This window comes from Natator depressus, chromosome 2, assembly GCF_965152275.1.
Source record: "Natator depressus isolate rNatDep1 chromosome 2, rNatDep2.hap1, whole genome shotgun sequence".
In the NCBI taxonomy this organism is placed as follows: domain Eukaryota; kingdom Metazoa; phylum Chordata; order Testudines; family Cheloniidae; genus Natator; species Natator depressus.
In genome coordinates this window covers 220,423,913-220,442,658 of record NC_134235.1, presented here as the reverse complement: position 1 = coordinate 220,442,658, position 18,746 = coordinate 220,423,913, and the positions used below count along the sequence as shown (strand labels likewise).

At 45.0% G+C, this 18,746-nt stretch overlaps 1 protein-coding gene across 1 annotated transcript in view; it reads left to right on the top strand.

Annotated features, from left to right (window-relative positions):
* The first annotated feature begins 4,704 nt into the window (after positions 1-4,704).
* Positions 4,705-18,746, top strand: part of CDK14 (cyclin dependent kinase 14) — a 497,609-nt gene continuing 483,567 nt past the window's right edge. Inside the window, exon 1 of the mRNA XM_074945950.1 lies at positions 4,705-4,850. Within this exon, the coding sequence (XP_074802051.1) occupies positions 4,805-4,850 (46 nt within the window). The 5' untranslated portion in view covers positions 4,705-4,804. The remainder of the gene's footprint in view (positions 4,851-18,746) is intronic.

Here is an 18,746-nt window from a genome sequence, read left to right as displayed (position 1 = left end):
TGCGGCTCATCCATCTCTGGGTGAAACTGAATCATTACTTGCAATACACAAAACCATAAATTGCATTACATTAGCACCTAAAGACCTCAATCAGGGATCAGAGTCCAAATTGTGCTAGGAGCTAAGTGCACCAGAGGTGTCAAACTCATTATACAGAAAGGGTCAAATTCTACTTTTGGGTATGGTCCATGGATAACAGTATACATTTCTGTACTTGCCTCTGTCCAGAGCAAGAATACTCATTGGTATAAAAAAGAAAAGGAGTACTTGTGGCACCTTAGCGACTAACCAATTTATTTGAGCATAAGCTTTCGTGAGCTACAGCTCAAGCTTATGCTCAAATAAATTGGTTGGTCTCTAAGGTGCCACAAATACTCCTTTTCTTTTTGTGAATACAGACTAACGCGGCTGTTACTCTGAAACCTGTCATTGATATCAACGAATAGAGATCAAGGGCAAAATCTGGCCTTTATCTTGTAACTAAACTTCTAGTTACTATTATTTATTAACGACAGGTTTCAGAGTAGCAGCGGTGTTAGTCTGTATCCGCAAAAAGAAAAGGAGTACTTGTGGCACCTTAGAGACTAACAAATTTATCTGAGCATAAGCTTTCGTGAGCTACATCCGATGAAGTGAGCTGTAGCTCACAAAAGCTTATGCTCAAATAAATTTGTTAGTCTCTAAGGTGCCACAAGTCCTCCTATTATTTATTAAGTACTTCACTGTCACACTCAGTGGGAAGTATGGTCCACTCAAATTTGCACACTTTCTCCCTCTTCCTACCCCATGCTCATCTCTGTTTCTGTCCCTTTTCCTTGTCTTTGCATCTCTCTTTCTCTCTTTATCTTTGCATTTTCTTCTCTGCAACATTTCCCAGTCACTGACATTGAAGTGCTATTTTAGTTAGCACTCCAGTGAAATTAAGGGGGACAACAGAATTCATGCCTTTGAGAGCTATTGTTTCAGGCTGTCTGCAGACTGAGGCTTGTCTACTGAGAGAAATTGATCAGCATTACTAGTATACTTATGGTGCTGTAGTTATACCTGTACAACTCCCCATGTGATGAGTCTGTCTTGGAATAACAGTGGGCATTTTTTTTTGTTAGTTTATGTTGCTTCAATAAGCTAAACTGAAAAAAAAAAGCTGCTTTTATAATTACTGGTATAATTATTATTGGTGTAGTACATTTCCCCGTGTATATAAGCCCTCAGAAAGGCAACACTGCATAAGTTGTTTACTTTTGGTTCACATTTGGAAGGTTTTCTTCACAATCATGAGAGCTAAGGAAATGTACTTTTTAAAAGGCAAGTTAATATGCTCCACAATCTGTATATGTCATAAGGGCCACACAGATACATCATGTGGATCAGCTCTGACTCATAGGCCATATGTTCAACACCTCTAGTGTATGTGCATGTTGCAAAAGACAGTTCCTACCCCAAAGACTTGACAGTTGCAGATGATCTAGGCCCAAGTGCCTGTCTAGTGCTTTTTAAATTGAGTTAGCTAACATGATTTGAAACATTCCTTCACAGATGGAGTGGACACAATGTAATACCTGTAAAATTATGCTAGTTAGCTCTGTTGTAACCTAGGTGGTGCGCCTTGCCCTACACCAGGGTTTAAAAAAGTGTTAGTTAACCTGTGTTAGCTAACATGTTTTGTGTGGTTTTTTTTAAATACTCACCTCTTATTCTAGCCTAGACACACTCTAAGGCCCAGTCTTGATTGGCCAAGAGATCATCATGTTAGCTCAACTGAGTTAACGTAACATAATCAAGAAGCCCTCAACACTCATCAGACTAACACATTTGAAGCTGTGTTATCTGGCTGTGTTTTAAAATCTTGGGGAGGGGGGCGGGCTATGTTTGGACTTGAAGAGTCAGTGTGCCTTGTCCATGCTATCCTTTTAACCATTAGTTAATAGGTGTTAGGTAACATTACCCCTTTAAACCTACTCTAGACAAGGTCTACAAGACTCTCTTCTCTATCTTTGACTCCTACACCAATTGCGTTTCTCCAGAATGCCTAAGTTAACTGTCCCAAGGGTGCAGCTGGTAGGAGTTGGAGACAAGTTGGAATTGGGTGGTGAGATCTCACTCTAGAATATACTCCATCTCAGCCTCCTCTCTGGTGTAAGCATTGCAAACCACTGCTGTTGGAAGTGAACTCTTGCCTGCTTGGCATTCACCCTCCCCGGCTTAATTCCACTTTGTGTATATGCTCTAGATCACAGTGCAGTAGGGTGGTGCGGCATACAGTAGTGCTAATGAGTAATCGGTATTTCTTGCCAACTCAATCCCTACAGAATGCATCCATGCCACAGTGACAGGCACCCCAGAATAATAATTAGTAGCTGGAGATCTACAAATTGTTTTGCCTTGGGTTTAATGTACAATTCAGTGATGCTCTTAATCGTTGATGGCATGAGCTGTGGTAAAAGTGGGATCTCCCTTATGGTCTGCCCTGTTAAAAGCCACTGAAAGGAAGATCAACACAAACAGCCGGCAGACCAGAGGGCCCCTTCCATCCTCTGTCCGCAGCCTTCGGGGTGAGATAAGCCACAGTCCTATGTGAGGTCTCTTAAATCCACTAGCCCCTCTCCTCAGCACCAGCTTCTTGATGCAACCACCCTCCTGGACCCACCAACCCCACCCCTTGCACCATCAGCCTGGTCCCACCAACCCCCCCACCTGCACCCATCAGCCTGGTCCCACCAACAAACCACCCCCCCTGCATCCATCAGCCTGGTCCCACCTTCCCCGCACTCATCAGTCTGGTCCCACCAACCACCCCCCGCCCTGCACCCATCAGCCTGAACCCCCAACCCTCCCCCACACCCAGCAGCCTGGACCCACCAACTCCCTCCCCCCCGCTTGCGTAAGTACATAAGAACAGCCATACTGGGTCAGACCAAAAATCAGTCAAGCCCAGTATCCTGTCCTCTGACAGTGGCCAATGGCAGGTGCCCCAAAGGGAATGACAGACAGGTTATCATCAAGTGATCCATGCCCTGTCACACAATGCCAGCTTCTGGCAAAGAGAGGCTAGGGACCCCATTCCTGCCCATCCTGGCTAATAGCCATTGATGGACCTATCCTCCATGAATCTATCTAGCTCCCTTTTGAACCCAGTTATAGTTTTGGCCTTCACAACATCCTCTGCTAAGGAGTTCCAGAGGTTCACAGTGTGTTGTGTGAAAAAATATTTTCTTCTGTTTGTTTTAAACCTGCTACCTATTCATTTCATTTGGTGGCCCCTTTTTCTTGTATTACTAGAAGGAGTAAATAACACTTCCTTATTTACTGTCTCTGCACCAGCGATTCTAAAAGCCGGTCCACCGCTTGTGGAGGGAAAGCCCCTGCCGGGCAGGGCCGGTTTGTTTACCTGCCGTGTCCGCAGGTTCAGCCGATCGTGGCTCCAGGCCAATGGGGGCTGCGGGAAGGGCGGCCAGCACGACCCTTGGCCCACGCCGCTTCCTGCAGCCCCCATTGGCCTGGAGCGGCGAACCACGGCCAGTGGGAGCTGCGATCGACCGAAACTGCGGACGCGGCAGGTAAACAAACCAGTCCAGCCCGGCAGGGGCTTTCCCTGCACAAGCGCCGGACAGGCTTTGAAAACCACTGCTCTACACCACTCATGGTTTTATAGATCTCTATCATATCCCCCCTTAGTCGCCTCTTTTCCAAGCTGAAAAGTCCCAGTCTTATTAATCTTGCCTCATACAGAAGCTGTTCCATATCCCTAATCATTTTTGTTGCCCTTTTCTGAACCTTTTCCAATTCCAATATATCTTTTTTGAGATGGGCCGACCACATCTGCACGCACTACTCATGATGGGGGCGTACCATGGATTTATACAGAGGCAATATGATATTTTCTGTCCTATTATCTATCCCTTCCTTGATGATTCCCAACATTCTGTTCGCTCTTTTTTGACTGCCGCTGCACATTGAGTGGATGAGTTCAGAGAACTGTCCACAATGACTCCAGCGGCCTGGACCCACCGACCCCGACCCCCACCCCCACCCCCACGGCCCAGCAGCCCCCAACCCGCAGCCTGTCCCACCAAATCCCCTCCCCCACACCCAGCAGCCCCCTCCGGACCCAGCAGCCTGAACCCCAGGCCCCACATCCATCAGCCTGGTCCCACCAACGCGCCCCCCCCGCACCCTGGGCCCCCTAACAGCCTGAACCTCCCCCCCCCCACGCCGCCTTTCCAACCAACCCCCCCCCGCACCCAGCAGCCTGGTCCCCAGCTCCCCGTATGCAGCCCCGCCCCTGCCGGCCAGCCCTCGCCCCCGAAGGCCACCGCCACCGCGCTCTCCCGGCCGGGCTCCCTCGGCCAATCAGCGAGGCGCGCCGGGGCGGGGGCGGGGTGTGGGGGGAGGGCGGCGCAGCGGAGGCTGCTGGAGTTGCCGCCCGGCTCGGAGCTGGCTGGGACGCGGCCGCTGCTGCTGCGCTAACCGGGGCGGGTCCGAGCAGCCGGCGGCACCCGGCCAGGGCTGCCCCCTTCTCCCGCGCGCCTCGGGGCACCCCCGCCGCTCCGAGCTGCTCTCCCCGGCTGCGCCCCGCCCGGGCTGGCTCCGGAGCGCCGACGGGAGGCGATGAGCCTGCCCTGGGCACCGCGGTGCGCTCCCTCCCCAGCAGTGTGAGCGGCGGCGGCGGCGGGGGAGAAGGGGGTCCCGCGGAGAGGGGAGCCGGGGGGCGGCGGGCGATCGGGCTCCTCCCTCCCCCCGCGCTGGGCCGGCGCCGCCGAGCTGTGCCATACTGGACGCGCAGTCCGCCGAGAAAAGCAGCAGGATGAAAAAGTTGCGGAGAACTTTGTCGGAGAGTTTCAGCCGAATAGGTGAGTCGGGTCCCCGGCCGCCGCCTCCGCTCTGCCCCCTGCGGCCGCCTGCCCCGGCGCCTCGGGGGGCATCCTGGCATCCACGCGTGCAGCCCACGCCCACGGGGAACCGTCTGCTTGGCAGGAGACCTCTGGAGCGGGGGCGGGGGGCGATCACATCCCAGGGAGCTTAGCCTACTTGGGGGCTACAGGACTTGGCCCTTCATCCCTAAAGATAGGTTTCAGAGTAACAGCCGTGTTAGTCTGTATTCGTAAAAAGAAAAAAGAAAAGGAGTACTTGTGGCACCTTAGAGACTAACCAATTTATTTGAGCATAAGCTTTCGTGAGCTACAGCTCACTTCATCGGATGCAGTCAGGGCTGTAAACTCCAGCCCCTCCTTTTGTAATGAAACTAACTAGAGGGATGTAGAGAGGGATAAGGTGGTTGAGCTAATATCTTTAATGGGCTCAACTTCTGTTGGTGGAAGAGACAAGCTTTGGAGCTACACAGAGTTCTTCTGTTGGTCCAATAAAATATATTGCCCACCTTGGTTTTTCTAACTTCCTGGGACCAACAGGGCTAGAACTACACTGCCTACAAGGAGAGAGAGATCTGACTAATAAGTGAGCAGAGCTGGAAGGGGCTTGTGGGGTCAGTCCAGGCCATTGGCATCACTTGTCTGTTTCCCTACAGTATACTGAGGATGTCTTGTAACACAGGTGACAAAAGGAAGTGGTATGGAACTGGTAGAATTACTTTCTTACGCCTAGAGGATCAGATTTAGTTATGTGTTAGCTTTCTTGTACCTCCTTGCCTCAGCCTACCTCATGCAATCTTTTTTCTCAGGCCTCTATCTCCTAATTTTTCTCTCCCTCTGCTTTAATTTTGTTATCTCTGTAAATATATTATTTAGCTCTGCAAAGTAATTTGGGATGGAGTTTGCCTGATAGACACTAAACTGAAATTGTGCTTTATAAGTAGAGATTCTTTCTGCCCGTCTAACTACTTGTCAAGTACCATTGAGCTTTACAAAGCTGCTATGCATTGTGTTTTACAAAACTGAAAAACTCTAGCAGTGTTCCTATAGATAATGAGTGTTCCTATAGATAATGTTTGAAAACTAACAAAGATTTCTCAGTACCTTCTGAAACTCAGATGCTACAGCATGAGCCTGCAATTGAATTGACTGAAAAGAAATAAAATTAAAATTGACTAGTCTGCTTTCAATGCCACACTGAGAGATCTAGACAAAAATAAAAGCACATCTAGTAGAAAGTAAATTACTTTTAATGTTTGTCCAACAGGTAAAATGTTTGTTAAAAAATACACCACCAGACAACATCCCCTTAAGGCTGAGGCATGAGGTCGGAAGGCAGATGATGATAGTTAAGCAGTGATGGTTAGGAGACTAAACAAAAGAAGTCTGTCCGTCATCTCTTGCTGCTAAATCCTGTCATTCTCTTGCTGATGTAAACCGTGTTGAGATAGCATGTTATACTTTGTAATGCTGACCTTATCATCTCCTGGCATTACTATCTAATTTTCTTTTTGGCATCAGGTTGCTTTGCCTTAAAAATTGTTATTTACTGATCTTCTTGGAATTCTTTGTCATTGTTCTCTGCACTTTAATATTTTTCGTTCAAATTGACATTTTATATCTTTGGTATAATACGTAAAAACAACACGAGCACGTTGGGACAAAATTAGAAAGGCCAAGACACACAATGAGATTAAACTAGCTTGGGGCATAAATGCCGAAAACATTTTACAAATACATTAGAGGCAAGAAGAAGACCAAGGACAGGGTAGGTCCATTAATCAATAAGGAGGGAAAGAGAATAACAGAAAATGCAGCAGTGACTAAGGGTTGAATGCCTTTTTTGTTTTCACCAAAAAGGTTAGCAGTGATTGGACAACTGACATAATGAACATCAGTGTAAATGTAGTAGGATCTGAGGCTACAATAGGGAAAGAACAAAGTAAGAATTACTTAAGCAAATTGGATGTCTTTAAGTAAGTAGGGCCTGATAAAATACATCCTAGAATTCTTAAGGAACTGGCTGAAGAGATCTCTAAACCATTAGTGATTATCTTTGAGAGCTTATGGAGGACAGGAGAGATCCCAGAGGACTGGGAAAGGGTACTATATTTGCCCTTTTACAAAAAGGGGAATAAGGACAACCCAGGGAATTGTAGACCTGTCAGCTTAACTTTGGTATTCAGAAAGACAGTGGAGTAAATAATCAGTTTGTAAAAACCTAGAAGATAACAACTAACAGTCAGCATGAATTTGTCAAGAACAAATCATGTCAAACCAACTTAATAGCTTTCTTTGACAAGATAACAAGCCTTGTGCATGGGGGGGAAGCAGTAGATGTGAGATCTCAATTTTAGTAAGGTTTTTGATACTGTCTCATATGATCGTCTCATAAACAAACTAGGGAAATATAGACTAGACGAACCTATTATAAGGTGGGTGCATAAATGGTTGGAAAACTATACTCTGAGAATAGTTATCAATAGTTCACAGTCAAGCTGGAAGGGCATATCAAGTGGGGGTCCCGTAGAGCGGTGGCTCTCAACCTTTCCAGACTACTGTACCTCCTTTCAAGAGTCTGATTTGTCTTGCGTATCCCCAAGTTTCACCTCATTTAAAAACTACTTGCTTACAAAATCAGACATAAAAATACAGAAGTGTCACAGCGCACTAGTACTGCAAAATTGCTTACTTTCTCATTTTGACCATATAATTATAAAATAAATCGTTGGAATATAAATATTGTACTTACGTTTCAATGTATATATAGAGCAGTATAAATTAAGTCATTGTCACTATTAAATTTTAGTTTGAACTGACTTTGCTAGCGCTTTTACGTGGCCTGTTGTAAAATTAGACAAATAACTAGATGAGTTGAGAAGACCTCTGAGTATCCCCAGAGGTACACGTACCCCTGTTTGAGAACCATTGCTGTAGGGATCTGTCTGGGTCTGGTTCTATTCAATATCTTCATAAATGATTCATAATGGCATAGAAAATACTCTTAGAAATTTGCAGATGATACCAAATCGGGAGCGATTGCAAGCGCTTTGGAGGACAGAATTAGAATTCAAAATGATCTTGACAAACTGGAGAAGTAGTCTGAAATAAATGGGATGAAATTCAATAAGGACAATGCAAAGTACTAATCAAATGCACAAATACAAAATGGGAAATGACTGCCTTGGAAGGAGTACTGCAGAAAAGGATCTGGGGGTTAAAATGGATCACAAACTAAATGAGAGTCAACAATGTAATACTGTTGCTAAAAAAGCAAATATTCTGGGATGTGTTAGCAGGAGTGTTGTAAGCAAGACACGAGAAGTAGTAATTCTGCTCTACTCGGCCCCAAAAAGGCTTCAGCTGGAGTACTGTGTCCAGTTCTGGACACCACACTTCAGGAAAAATGTAGACAAATTGGAGAAAGTCCAAAGGAGAGCAACAAAAATGATTAAAGGTCTAGAAAACATGACCTCTGAAGGAAGCTGTGGAAAAAATGGGTTTGTTTCTTCTGGAGAAGAGAAGACTGAGGGGGGACATGATGACAGTCTTCAAGTACGTAAAAGGTTGCTTTTAAGAGGAGGCTGTTAAATTGTTCTCCTTAACCACTGAGGGTAGGACAAGAAGTAATGGGCTTAAATTGCAGCAAGGCAGTTTCAGGTTAAATAGTAGGAAAAGCTTCCTAACTGTAAGGCTAGTTAAGCACTGGAACAAATTACCTCGGGAAGTTGTGGAATCTCTGTTAGGTGTTTGTCTAACCTGTTCTTAAAAAACTCTATCAAGGATGGTCTAGATCAGCGGTGGGCAAACTATGTCCTGGGGACCACATCTGGCCCTTCAGACGTTTTAATCCGGCCCTCGAGTTCCTGATGGGGAGCAGGGTCCAGGGCTCGTCCTGCTCCATGTGTGCCGTGGCTCCCAGAAGCAGCAGCATGTCCTCTGGCTCCTACACATAGGGGCAGCCAGGGGGCTCCGTATGCTGCCCCAAGCACCGGCTCTGCAGCTCCCATTGGCCAGGAACTGCAGACAGTGGGAGATGCAGAGGTGGTGCCTGTCGACTGGGCAGTGTGCAGAGCTGCCTGGCTGCGCCTCTGCACAAGAGCCAGAGAGGGGACATGCCGCTGCTTCCGGGAGCTGCTTGAGGTAAGCGCCACCCGGAGCCTGCACCCCTGAATCCATCCTGCGCCCCTGCCCTAGCCCTGATCCCCCTCCTGGTCTCCAAACCCCTCAGTCCCAGTCCAGAGCACCTTCCTGCACCCCAACCCTAGCCGGATCCCTCACCTCCTGCCCCAGTCCGGAGCCCCCTCCCACATCCTGAACTCCTCATTTCTGACCCCACCCCAGAGTCCTTACCCTCTCACACACCCCAACCCCCAATTTTGTGAGCATTCATGGCCCGCCATACAATACCTAGATGTGGCCCGTAGGCCAAAACGTTTGCCTGTCCCTGGTCTAGATGAACGGTTCTCAAACTATGGGGCAGGCCTTCCAAGGGAGGTGTGAGCGCTATGCTTTTTATTTATTTATTTTTTTAAGAGTTCTGGCTGTCAGCCCTGGGTGGCAGGGGCTTATGCAGAAGGGTCATGCGTGACCAGGAGGTGGGGATGAAGAGGCTAGCCAGAGCCCTGCTGCCCAGGGGCTGACAGCTGGAGCCCGGCGCCCAGGCTCAGGCTCTCCTCTCACCCCTCCCCCTCCCAATCCCTCACCTGGAGGTGGCAGGGCTCTGGCTGTCACCTCCAGGGTGGCAGCAGCAGCTCAGAAGCAAGGGTGACAATGGGGCACTAAGTCTGCTGTGAAAATTGATATTGACAAATATCACTTTTCACATTGCTTCCCTTACTTATGAGCTGCTGCTGGCACATCCCTGCCTTCAGAGCTGGGCGCCTGGCCAGCAGACACTTCTCTCTGCTCTGTCTTGAGAGCTGGGTGGTGGTATATGTACTTGGGGGTGGGGGGAAGGAGGGGAAGGGAAGGGGTGTAAACAACTACAGTACAAAGAAAGGGGGCCCGATCACATAAGTTTGAGAATCACTGGTTTAGATAATATTTAGTCTTGCCTCAGTGCAGGGAACTGGACTGGATGACCTATCAAGGTCTCTTCCAGTCCTACATTTCTGTGATTATTTTTGGTGTGGTGTCTCAATCAACTAGTATCTCATTTTTAGTTCACACAAATAGCATAAGAATAGTCGTTGACTGCAGCCAAAAGGGGGAGCAGAGCAGCTTGGGAGACATGCAAAGGTGTCTTAATTTAAGGTGTCTTTGTTCTCCCATAATTCAGAGCTGCTGAGCACAAGAGTGGGCCCCTGGCTGCTCTAAATTACGCTGTTTGCCAATGCCCCTGAGTGGCAACCTCGGATCACTGGGTGCAGACACACCTAATTCCCCTTGTCATGCCTCTTATCCTGACTGTGGAGATGGGGGTAGGCTCAGAGCCATTATGCTCTTCATTATGCACTGTCTCACCACACAGTGGTCTGATCCCATTGTGGCTGGCTCTGCTAGTTTTAAAGTTGCTTTGTGCCAGTAGTGCAATGTGAAGTGGCCTGAATGTAGGAGAGAATGTGGCATGTAGTGTCCTTGTGATGTGAATCTACTGCAGTTACATCAAAAGGATGCTAGACCGTATACTGGTGCCGTAATTTTTGGTGTGTGTATTGCAAATCAACTCCTTACAAACCCTAATATTTAAGAACTGCAGGCTTTTAAATGGAAGAAAGTATCTGAATCCAGACAACACCTTTCCTTTGTCTTCCTGTAACATTCATATTTATAAAGGAGAAAATGATGCCAGGAGGAATGCTAAGTTCCAAGTTTGGAGCAAATATTTACATCTGCATCATAAATCCTTGTATCCCAATATGAAAATAGTGTTTGTATAATCACACATGTCCAGAGCTAGTAATATGCTTTTTAAAAAATAAAAAGCATAATTATGTATTTGGTGGACCTGATTGATCAAGTAGATAATAGTTAAAATACATAGCCATGGAAGTTTTGCTTTTTAAGAAACCAAGACTAAGTTTTGTTTTTTTTAAAATGGGTGTCTAAAGTTAGCTTCTTAAATAAAGCCCTGATCCTGCAAAGACTTAAGCACAGGCTTAACTTAATGTATTGTGAGAGAGTCCCATTGACTCTAAGTCTTTTGCAAGATCAGAGCCCAAGGGGGCTAACTTCCAAAAAATTTTATTTCCACTTGAGTCTTCTGAACATTGGGCAGACGTGCTGTGACTTGAGTCCAAGCCCCGACACTGTATAGTGTGGTGCAGCTCAGGCTGTAGATCCCTGTCAGTCTATTTGGTGAAGTATGGACATCTTAGCACAGCTGTCAGATGCCGGGTCCAGCAGTTGTAAGCCCAGGTTAACAATGCAGTGCAGACAAACCCATTGAACCTGATCCAGAGTTCACTGAATTCAGTAGAAAGACTCCAGTTGAGTTTATTGGGCTTTGGATCAGGCCTTACTGAGGAGCTTAAATTTAGAACCTTTTTTTGAAAAACTTGGTCCAAGTAAATTAAATATACAAAGACCCAAGTCTACTAATAAAATGCTTTGGCAATAGTAATGGCTATTATAAGGACAGTGACTGTTTGTATGTACATTACCATACATTGATTCTTTGGGTTGGCATCAGCATGTGGGGCAGTTGCCTGAGCTTACTCTAATACTCGGGTCTTCTCTTAAGAACATAAGAACGGCCATACTGGGTCAGACCAAAGGTCCATCAAGCCCAGTATTCTGTCCTCTGACAGTGGCCAATGGCAGGTGCCCCAAAGGGAATCAGACAGCTGCAGCGGCACAGGAGCCAGCAAACAGAGCTGTAAACAGCTGAGTTTGGATGGGAGTTCTGTTAGAGGAGAAGGTATTTGTAGGTGGTGGTGTTTTGGTTTGGTTTGTGTTTCCCAGATTAACAGGATTTAGGTGGGAAGGCTATGACAGATACAGAGGCAGCAGTGGGAGTGACCGAAGTAGTGGAAGACACAATGAAGATGACTGGTTGTGGAAGCTGCGGTATGTACATGATCCTGGAGGGGGTCCTGAAAAGAGTTTCGTCTGCATGAAGTGCTGCCTGATAGAGCTGATGGAAGAAAAGATCTGAGGATTGGAGATACAGGTGGAAAGTCTGGTTGAGTTTAGAAGGGGGTTCGAGCAGATTATGGAGCAAAGACATGAGGTGGCTGAAGGGAAAAGCTCAGACTTGCAGATGGAAGCAGGACCAAAGAACTCTGAGGGGAGATTGCTGGGTGAAGAAAATGGACAGTGGAAGCATGTGACTAAGAGAACCAGGCAGAGGAAAAGACGGGCTAGTGAAGGAGAAATAGAGCTCAAGAAGAGGTTTACAGAGTTGGAAAGTGAAGAAGGGGCTCAGCAGGTGGTCACTGAAGGTGGAAGGGCAAGGAAGAAGAGAAGAGCGGCTTGTCCTATAGGAAAAGGGGAAGAGTCAATGGAGACTACACCAAATATGAGCTACAGGAGGATACAGCATGGGTTGAAGAGGATTACAAGGGAGAATAGGAATGGAAAGAACTTGCAGCCAGAGGGAACAGGGGATAGACCGGAGAATCGCACCATCACCAGGAAAAGGCAGTTCAATGTGATCGGGGACTTCTTACTGAGAAGAATAGACAGGCCTGTAACCAGAGCTGATCCAGAGAACAGAAGGATGTGCTGTCTACCAGGTGCTAAGATACGGGATGTGGACCTGAGGTTGAAGAGGATCCTAAAGGGAGTGGGAAAGAATCCACTGATCGTCCTTCATGTGGGAACAAATGATACCGGTAGATTCTCGCTGGAACATATCAAGGGAGACTATGCCAGACTGGGGAAGACGCTTAAGGAAATCGAGACTCAGGTGATCTTTAGTGGGATTCTGCCCGTTCCTAGAGAAGGGCAACAAAGGTGTGACAAGATTATGACGATCAACAGATGGCTCAGGCAGTGGTGCTATAAGGAGGGCTTTGGGATATATGGCCACTGGGAGGCATTCATGAACAGAGGACAGTTCTCTCAGGATGGACTTCATCTGCGTAGGGAGGGAAATAGATTTCTAGGATGGAGGCTGGCACAACTGATTAAGAGAGCTTTAAACGAGGAATTTTGGGGAGATGGTTGGGAGATGTCCAGGTAATCTCCACGCCGGATTTTAGCATTGAGAGGGAAGAAAACGAAGTAAGAAAGGATACAGCTGTGAGTAGGAGAATGGACATAAGGAGGAAGGGCAGTGTGGATACCAGTCTAATAGGTCATGCTGGCTGTAGAATGTCCGTGCCTAATCGGGTAAAGAATGTGAGCGAAGTGAAACAGCAAAAATTAACATGTTTGTACATCGCTGCGACGAGCCTAGGTAACAAAATGGAGGAACTAGAGTTACTGGTGCAGGAAGTGAAACCAGATATTATAGGGATAACAGAAACATGGTGGAATAGTAGTCATGATTTGAGTACAGCTATTGAAGGGTATGTGCTGTTTAGGAAAGACAGAAATAAAGGTAAAGGTGGTGGAGTAGCATTGTATATCAATGATGAGGTAGAATGTAAAGAAATAAGAAGCGATGGAATGGAGAAGACGGAGTGTGTCTGGGCAAAAATCACATTGGGGAAGAAAACTACTAGATCCCCCCCGCGATAGTGCTTGGGGTGTGCTATAGACTGCCAGGATCTAATTTGGATATGGATAGAGGCCTCTTCAATGTTTTTAATGAAGTAAATACTAATGGAAACTGCGTGATCATGGGAGACTTTAACTTCCCAGATACAGACTGGTGGACAAGTGCTAGTAATAATAATAGGGCTCAGATTTTCCTAGATGTGATAGCTGATGGATTCCTTCAGTAGTTGCTGAACCGACCAGAGGGGATGCCATTTTAGATTTGGTTTTGGTGAGTAGTGAGGACCTCATAGAAGAAATGGTTGTAGGGGACAACCTTGGTTCAAGTGATCATGAGCTAATTCAGTTCAAACTGAACGGAAGGATAAACAAAAATAAATCTGCGACGAGGGTTTTTGATTTCAAAAGGGCTGACTTTTAAAAATTAAGGAAATTAGTTAGGGAAGTGGATTGGACTGAAGAACTTATGGACCTAAAGGCGGAGGAGGTCTGGGATTACTTCAGGTCAAAGCTGCAGAAGCTATCGGAAGCCTGCATCCCAAGTAAGGGGAAAAAATTCATAGGCAGGAGTTGTAGACCAAGCTGGATGAGCAAGCATCTCAGAGAGGTAATTAAGAAAAAGCAGAAAGCCTACAAGGAGTGGAAGATGGGAGGGATCAGCAAGGAAAGCTACCTTATTGAGGTCAGAACATGTAGGGATAAAGTGAGAGAGGCTAAAAGTCAAGTAGAGTTGGACCTTGCAAAGGGAATTAAAACCAATAGTAAAAGGTTCTATAGCCATATAAATAAGAAGAAAACAAAGAAAGAAGAAGTGGGACTGCTAAACACTGAAGATGGAGTGGAGGTTAAGGATCATCTCGGCATGACCCAATATCTAAACAACTAGTTTGCCTCATTCTTTAATGAGGATCTTGGGGGGTAATGGTAGCATGACAATGGGAATGAGGATATGGAGGTAGATATTACCATATCTGAGGTAGAAGTGAAACTCGAACAGCTTAATGGGACTAAATCGGGGGGCCCAGATAATCTTCATCCAAGAATATTAAAGGAATTGGCACATGAAATTTCAAGCTCTTTAGCAAGAATTTTTAATGAATCTGTAAACTCGGGGGTTGTACCGTATGACTGGAGAATTGCTAACATAGATCCTGTTTTTAAGAAAGGAAAAAAAAGTGATCCGGGTAACTACAGGCCTGTTAGTTTGACATCTGTAGTATGCAAGGTCTTGGAAAAAATTTTGAAGGAGAAAGTAGTTAAGGACATTGAAGTCAATGGAAAATGGGACAAAATACAACATGGTTTTACAAAAGGTAGCTCATACCAAACCAACCTGATCTCCTTCTTTGAGAAAGTAACAGATTTTTTTTAGACAAAGGAAACGCAGTGGATCTAATTTACCTAGATTTCAGTAAGGCGTTTGATACGGTGCCACATGGGGAATTATTAGTTAAATTGGAAAAGATGGGGATCAATATGAAAATTGAAAGGTGGATAAGGAATTGGTTAAAGGGGAGACTACAGGGGGTCATACTGAAAGGTGAACTGTTAGGCTGGAGGGAGGTTACCAGTGGAATTTCTCAGGGATCGGTTTTGGGACCGTAAATCTTGTTTAATCTTTTTATTACTGACCTCGGCACAAAAAGTGGGAGTGTGCTAATAAAGTTTGCGGATGATACAAAGCTAGGAGGTATTGCCAATTTAGAGAAGGACCGGGATATCATACAGGAGGATCTGGATGACCTTGTAAACTGGAGTAAAAGTAATAGGATGAAATTTAATAGTGAGAAGTGTAAGGTCATGCATTTAGGGATTAATAACAAGAATTTTAATTATAAGATGGGGATGCATCAATTAGAAGTAATGGAGGAGGAGAAGGACCTTGGAGTATTGGTTGACCACAGGATGACTATCAGCTGCCAATGTGATATGGCCGTGAAAAAAGCTAATGCGGTCTTGGGATGCATCAGGCGAGGTATTTCCAGTAGAGATAAGGAGGTGTTAGTACTGTTATACAAGGCACTGGTGAGATTTCATCTGGAATATTGTGTGCAGTTCTGGTGTCCCATGTTTAAGAAGGATGAATTCAAACTGGAACAGGTACAGAGAAGGGGTACTGGGGTGATCTGAAGAATGGAAAACTTGTCTTATGAAAGGAGACTCAAGGAGTTTGGCTTGTTTAGCCTAACCAAAAGAAGGCTGAGGGGAGATATGATTGCTCTCTATACATATATCAGAGGGATAAACACCAGAGAGGGGGAGGAATTATTTAAGCTCAGTACCAATGTGGACACAAGAACAAATGGATACAAACTGGTCACTGGGAAGTTTAGACTTGAAATTAGACAAAGGTTTCTAACCATCAGAGGATTGAAGTTTTGGAATAGCCTTCCAAGGGAAGCAGTGGGGGCAAAAGATCTATCTGGCTTCAAGATTAAACTCGATAAATTTATGGAGGAGAAGGTAAGATGGGATAACATGATTTTGGTAATTAATTGATCTTTAACTATTCATGGTAAATAGGCCCAATGGCCTGTGATGGAATGTTAGATGGGGTGGGATCTGAGTTACTACAGAGAATTCTTTCCTGGGTATCTGGCTGGTGAATCTTGCTCACATGCTCAGGTTCAGCTGATCGCCATATTTGGTGTCAGGAAGGAATTTTCCTCCAGGGCAGATTGGAAGAGGCCCTGGGGGGTTTTTGCCTTCATCTGCAGCATGGGGCACAGGTCACGTGCTGGAGGATTCTCTGCACCTTGAAGTCTTTAAACCATGATTTGAGGACTTCAATAGCTCAGACATAGGTGAGAGGTTTATTGCAGGATGGGTGGGTGAGATTCGGTGGCCTGCATTGTGCAGGAGGTCAGACTAGATGATCATAATGGTCCCTTCTGACCTTAATATCTATGAATGAACAGACAGGTAATCATCAAGTGATCCATGCCCTGTCACCCAATCCCAGCCTCTGGCAAACAGAAGCTAGGGACACCATTCCCGACTAATAGCCATTGATGGACCTATCTAGCTCCCTTTTGATCCCCATTATAGTATTGGCCTTCACAAGACCCTCTGGCAAGGAGTTCCAGAGGTTGACAGTGTGTTGCGTGAAAAAATACTTCGTTGTGTTTGTTTTAAACCTGCTACCTATTAATTTAATTTGGTGGCCCCTTGTTCTTGTATTATGAGAAGGAGTAAATAACACTTCCTTATTTACTTTCTCTATACCACTCATGATTTTATAGACCTCTATCATATCCCCCCTTAGTCGCATCTTTTCCAAGCTGAAAAGTCCCATTCTTATTCATCTCTCCTCATACGGAAGCCGTTCCATACCCCTAATCATTTTTGTTGCCCTTTTCTGAACCTTTTCCAATTCCAATATATCTTTTTTGAGGTGAGGTGACCACATCTGCATGCAGTATTCAAGGTGTGGGCATACCATGGATTTATATAGAGACAATGTGATATTTTCTGTCCTATTATCTATCCCTTTCTTGATGATTTCCAACATTCTATTCACTTTTTTGACTGCTGCTGCACCGTTACAAGTCTTCATGTAATGGTGACTTGAACTGCCATACATTTTTATCTTGAATTACATCTGTTTTGGAGTTTACACCTACTGCTTTTCCATGTTTTTGAGTATATGATGTATTGCAACTTTATCTCTCCATTTCTCTTTCAGTAATAAATAAAAGGACCTTTTGGTTCCCTTGGGCTCTTTGACCTGGTTTTTGATGCAAAAGTTATGTTCTGATTACAGTAGTGCAGTGTGCTCCACAGGGTAGAAGTGTATTTAGGTAATTATGTTGTTAAAATAATCCTTACTTGTGAAATTGTTCCACATACAGCTGGTCTGATATTTTGGCCTTCTTGCTAATCCATACCATTTATAGGAAAAACATTCTAATATACCAGCATGGGGTTTGGACTTAGTCACTCCCGTACGACCAATGGCCATACACAACCCCCCCCCCCTATATTTAAATAACGTACCAGGAAATTCAAAGTTTAAGACTGACATTCTTAACTCATACATTGAGGCTTGCAAGAGGAAAGCAAAACAGCTCTAGAAGGAGCCTTAACGGTTAGTTTAATGGCTTTTGTTGTTTATGGCCTTACACCTTTTTCTGGTAATTTCCTGGTGAGATGAAATTGTTAATACCATATTCATGTTGGTCTAATCTGAGTTCTTTTTCATTCTGGAACCTTCCGCTCCCCGAACATAGGCTGAATTCCTGGTATGGCATGTGTATTCTAAAGAACACTTTTGATAGGTGAAAAGAACAGTCTTCCCTTTCTTGTTTTTCACTGTAGCTTCTTCATGGGCTCTGGATGGTATTTTTGGATAATAGGGTTAAATATATAGTAGCACAGTGAGCGTAACTGTGTGAAAAATTATAAAATGTTTAAACTGTGTTTGAACTCAGGAGTTACACATACCATAACCCACTAAAGCAGTGAAACCATAATGTATAGTTATTCTTAGGAAATCAGTATAATACTGAAAGTTTTTTTTCTGTAATAGATATTAGTGGTATAGGGCTAACTACGCTCCAGAAATTAGTCACCAAACATAATAGTTTTCATACTATAAAGCCCTAATTCACAGTTATCAGAGAGAGTTTGTCATATCAAACAGCCCTGGTTGATAAGAACTATGTATATAAATCTGAGGTCCTCATTCACTGATTTTTCATGTTAGTATGCGTAACTGTTAACACTGTTAGCAGAGCCCCTTGAATCTTGGGGGGCAGGAGGGGATGTCTTCAAGATCTCTTCAGTTTTTCGATTGTATTGTTGTAGATGTAGTACTATGACTTTGTGGTGGTTTGCACTGTGCAAAATATGTTAAACAGTGATCAGTTGTTGCCCAGAAGAAAAATGTAAGTATATTAATGCAAATGACTTCATTTTTAGTGGTGATAGTAGTTACCTAGAGATCCTGATCCTTGGGTGTGTCAGAGCTCTACTTGGTGCACTTTTAAGGGGTGGAGCCTTAAAACCATCTTTATGCTCCCCTGATCCTCAGGACACATCCAGGGACAGCTTCAGACCCTGCACAAATCAGAGCAGTTTCAGGAGCCATTATGTGCGTTGGGATCATTGCAACACAGTGCACTTCAGCCACTGCCTCTGGGGGTTAACGGGGTGGTATAGATCTGGCTATGCTGGCTTTTCCCACCCTCTGTAGCTGTGGTCTGGCCCATACTGTCTAGTGTACCCGCTCTTGAGTAACTATTTCATTGTTGTGAAAAATGTGTAATGCCA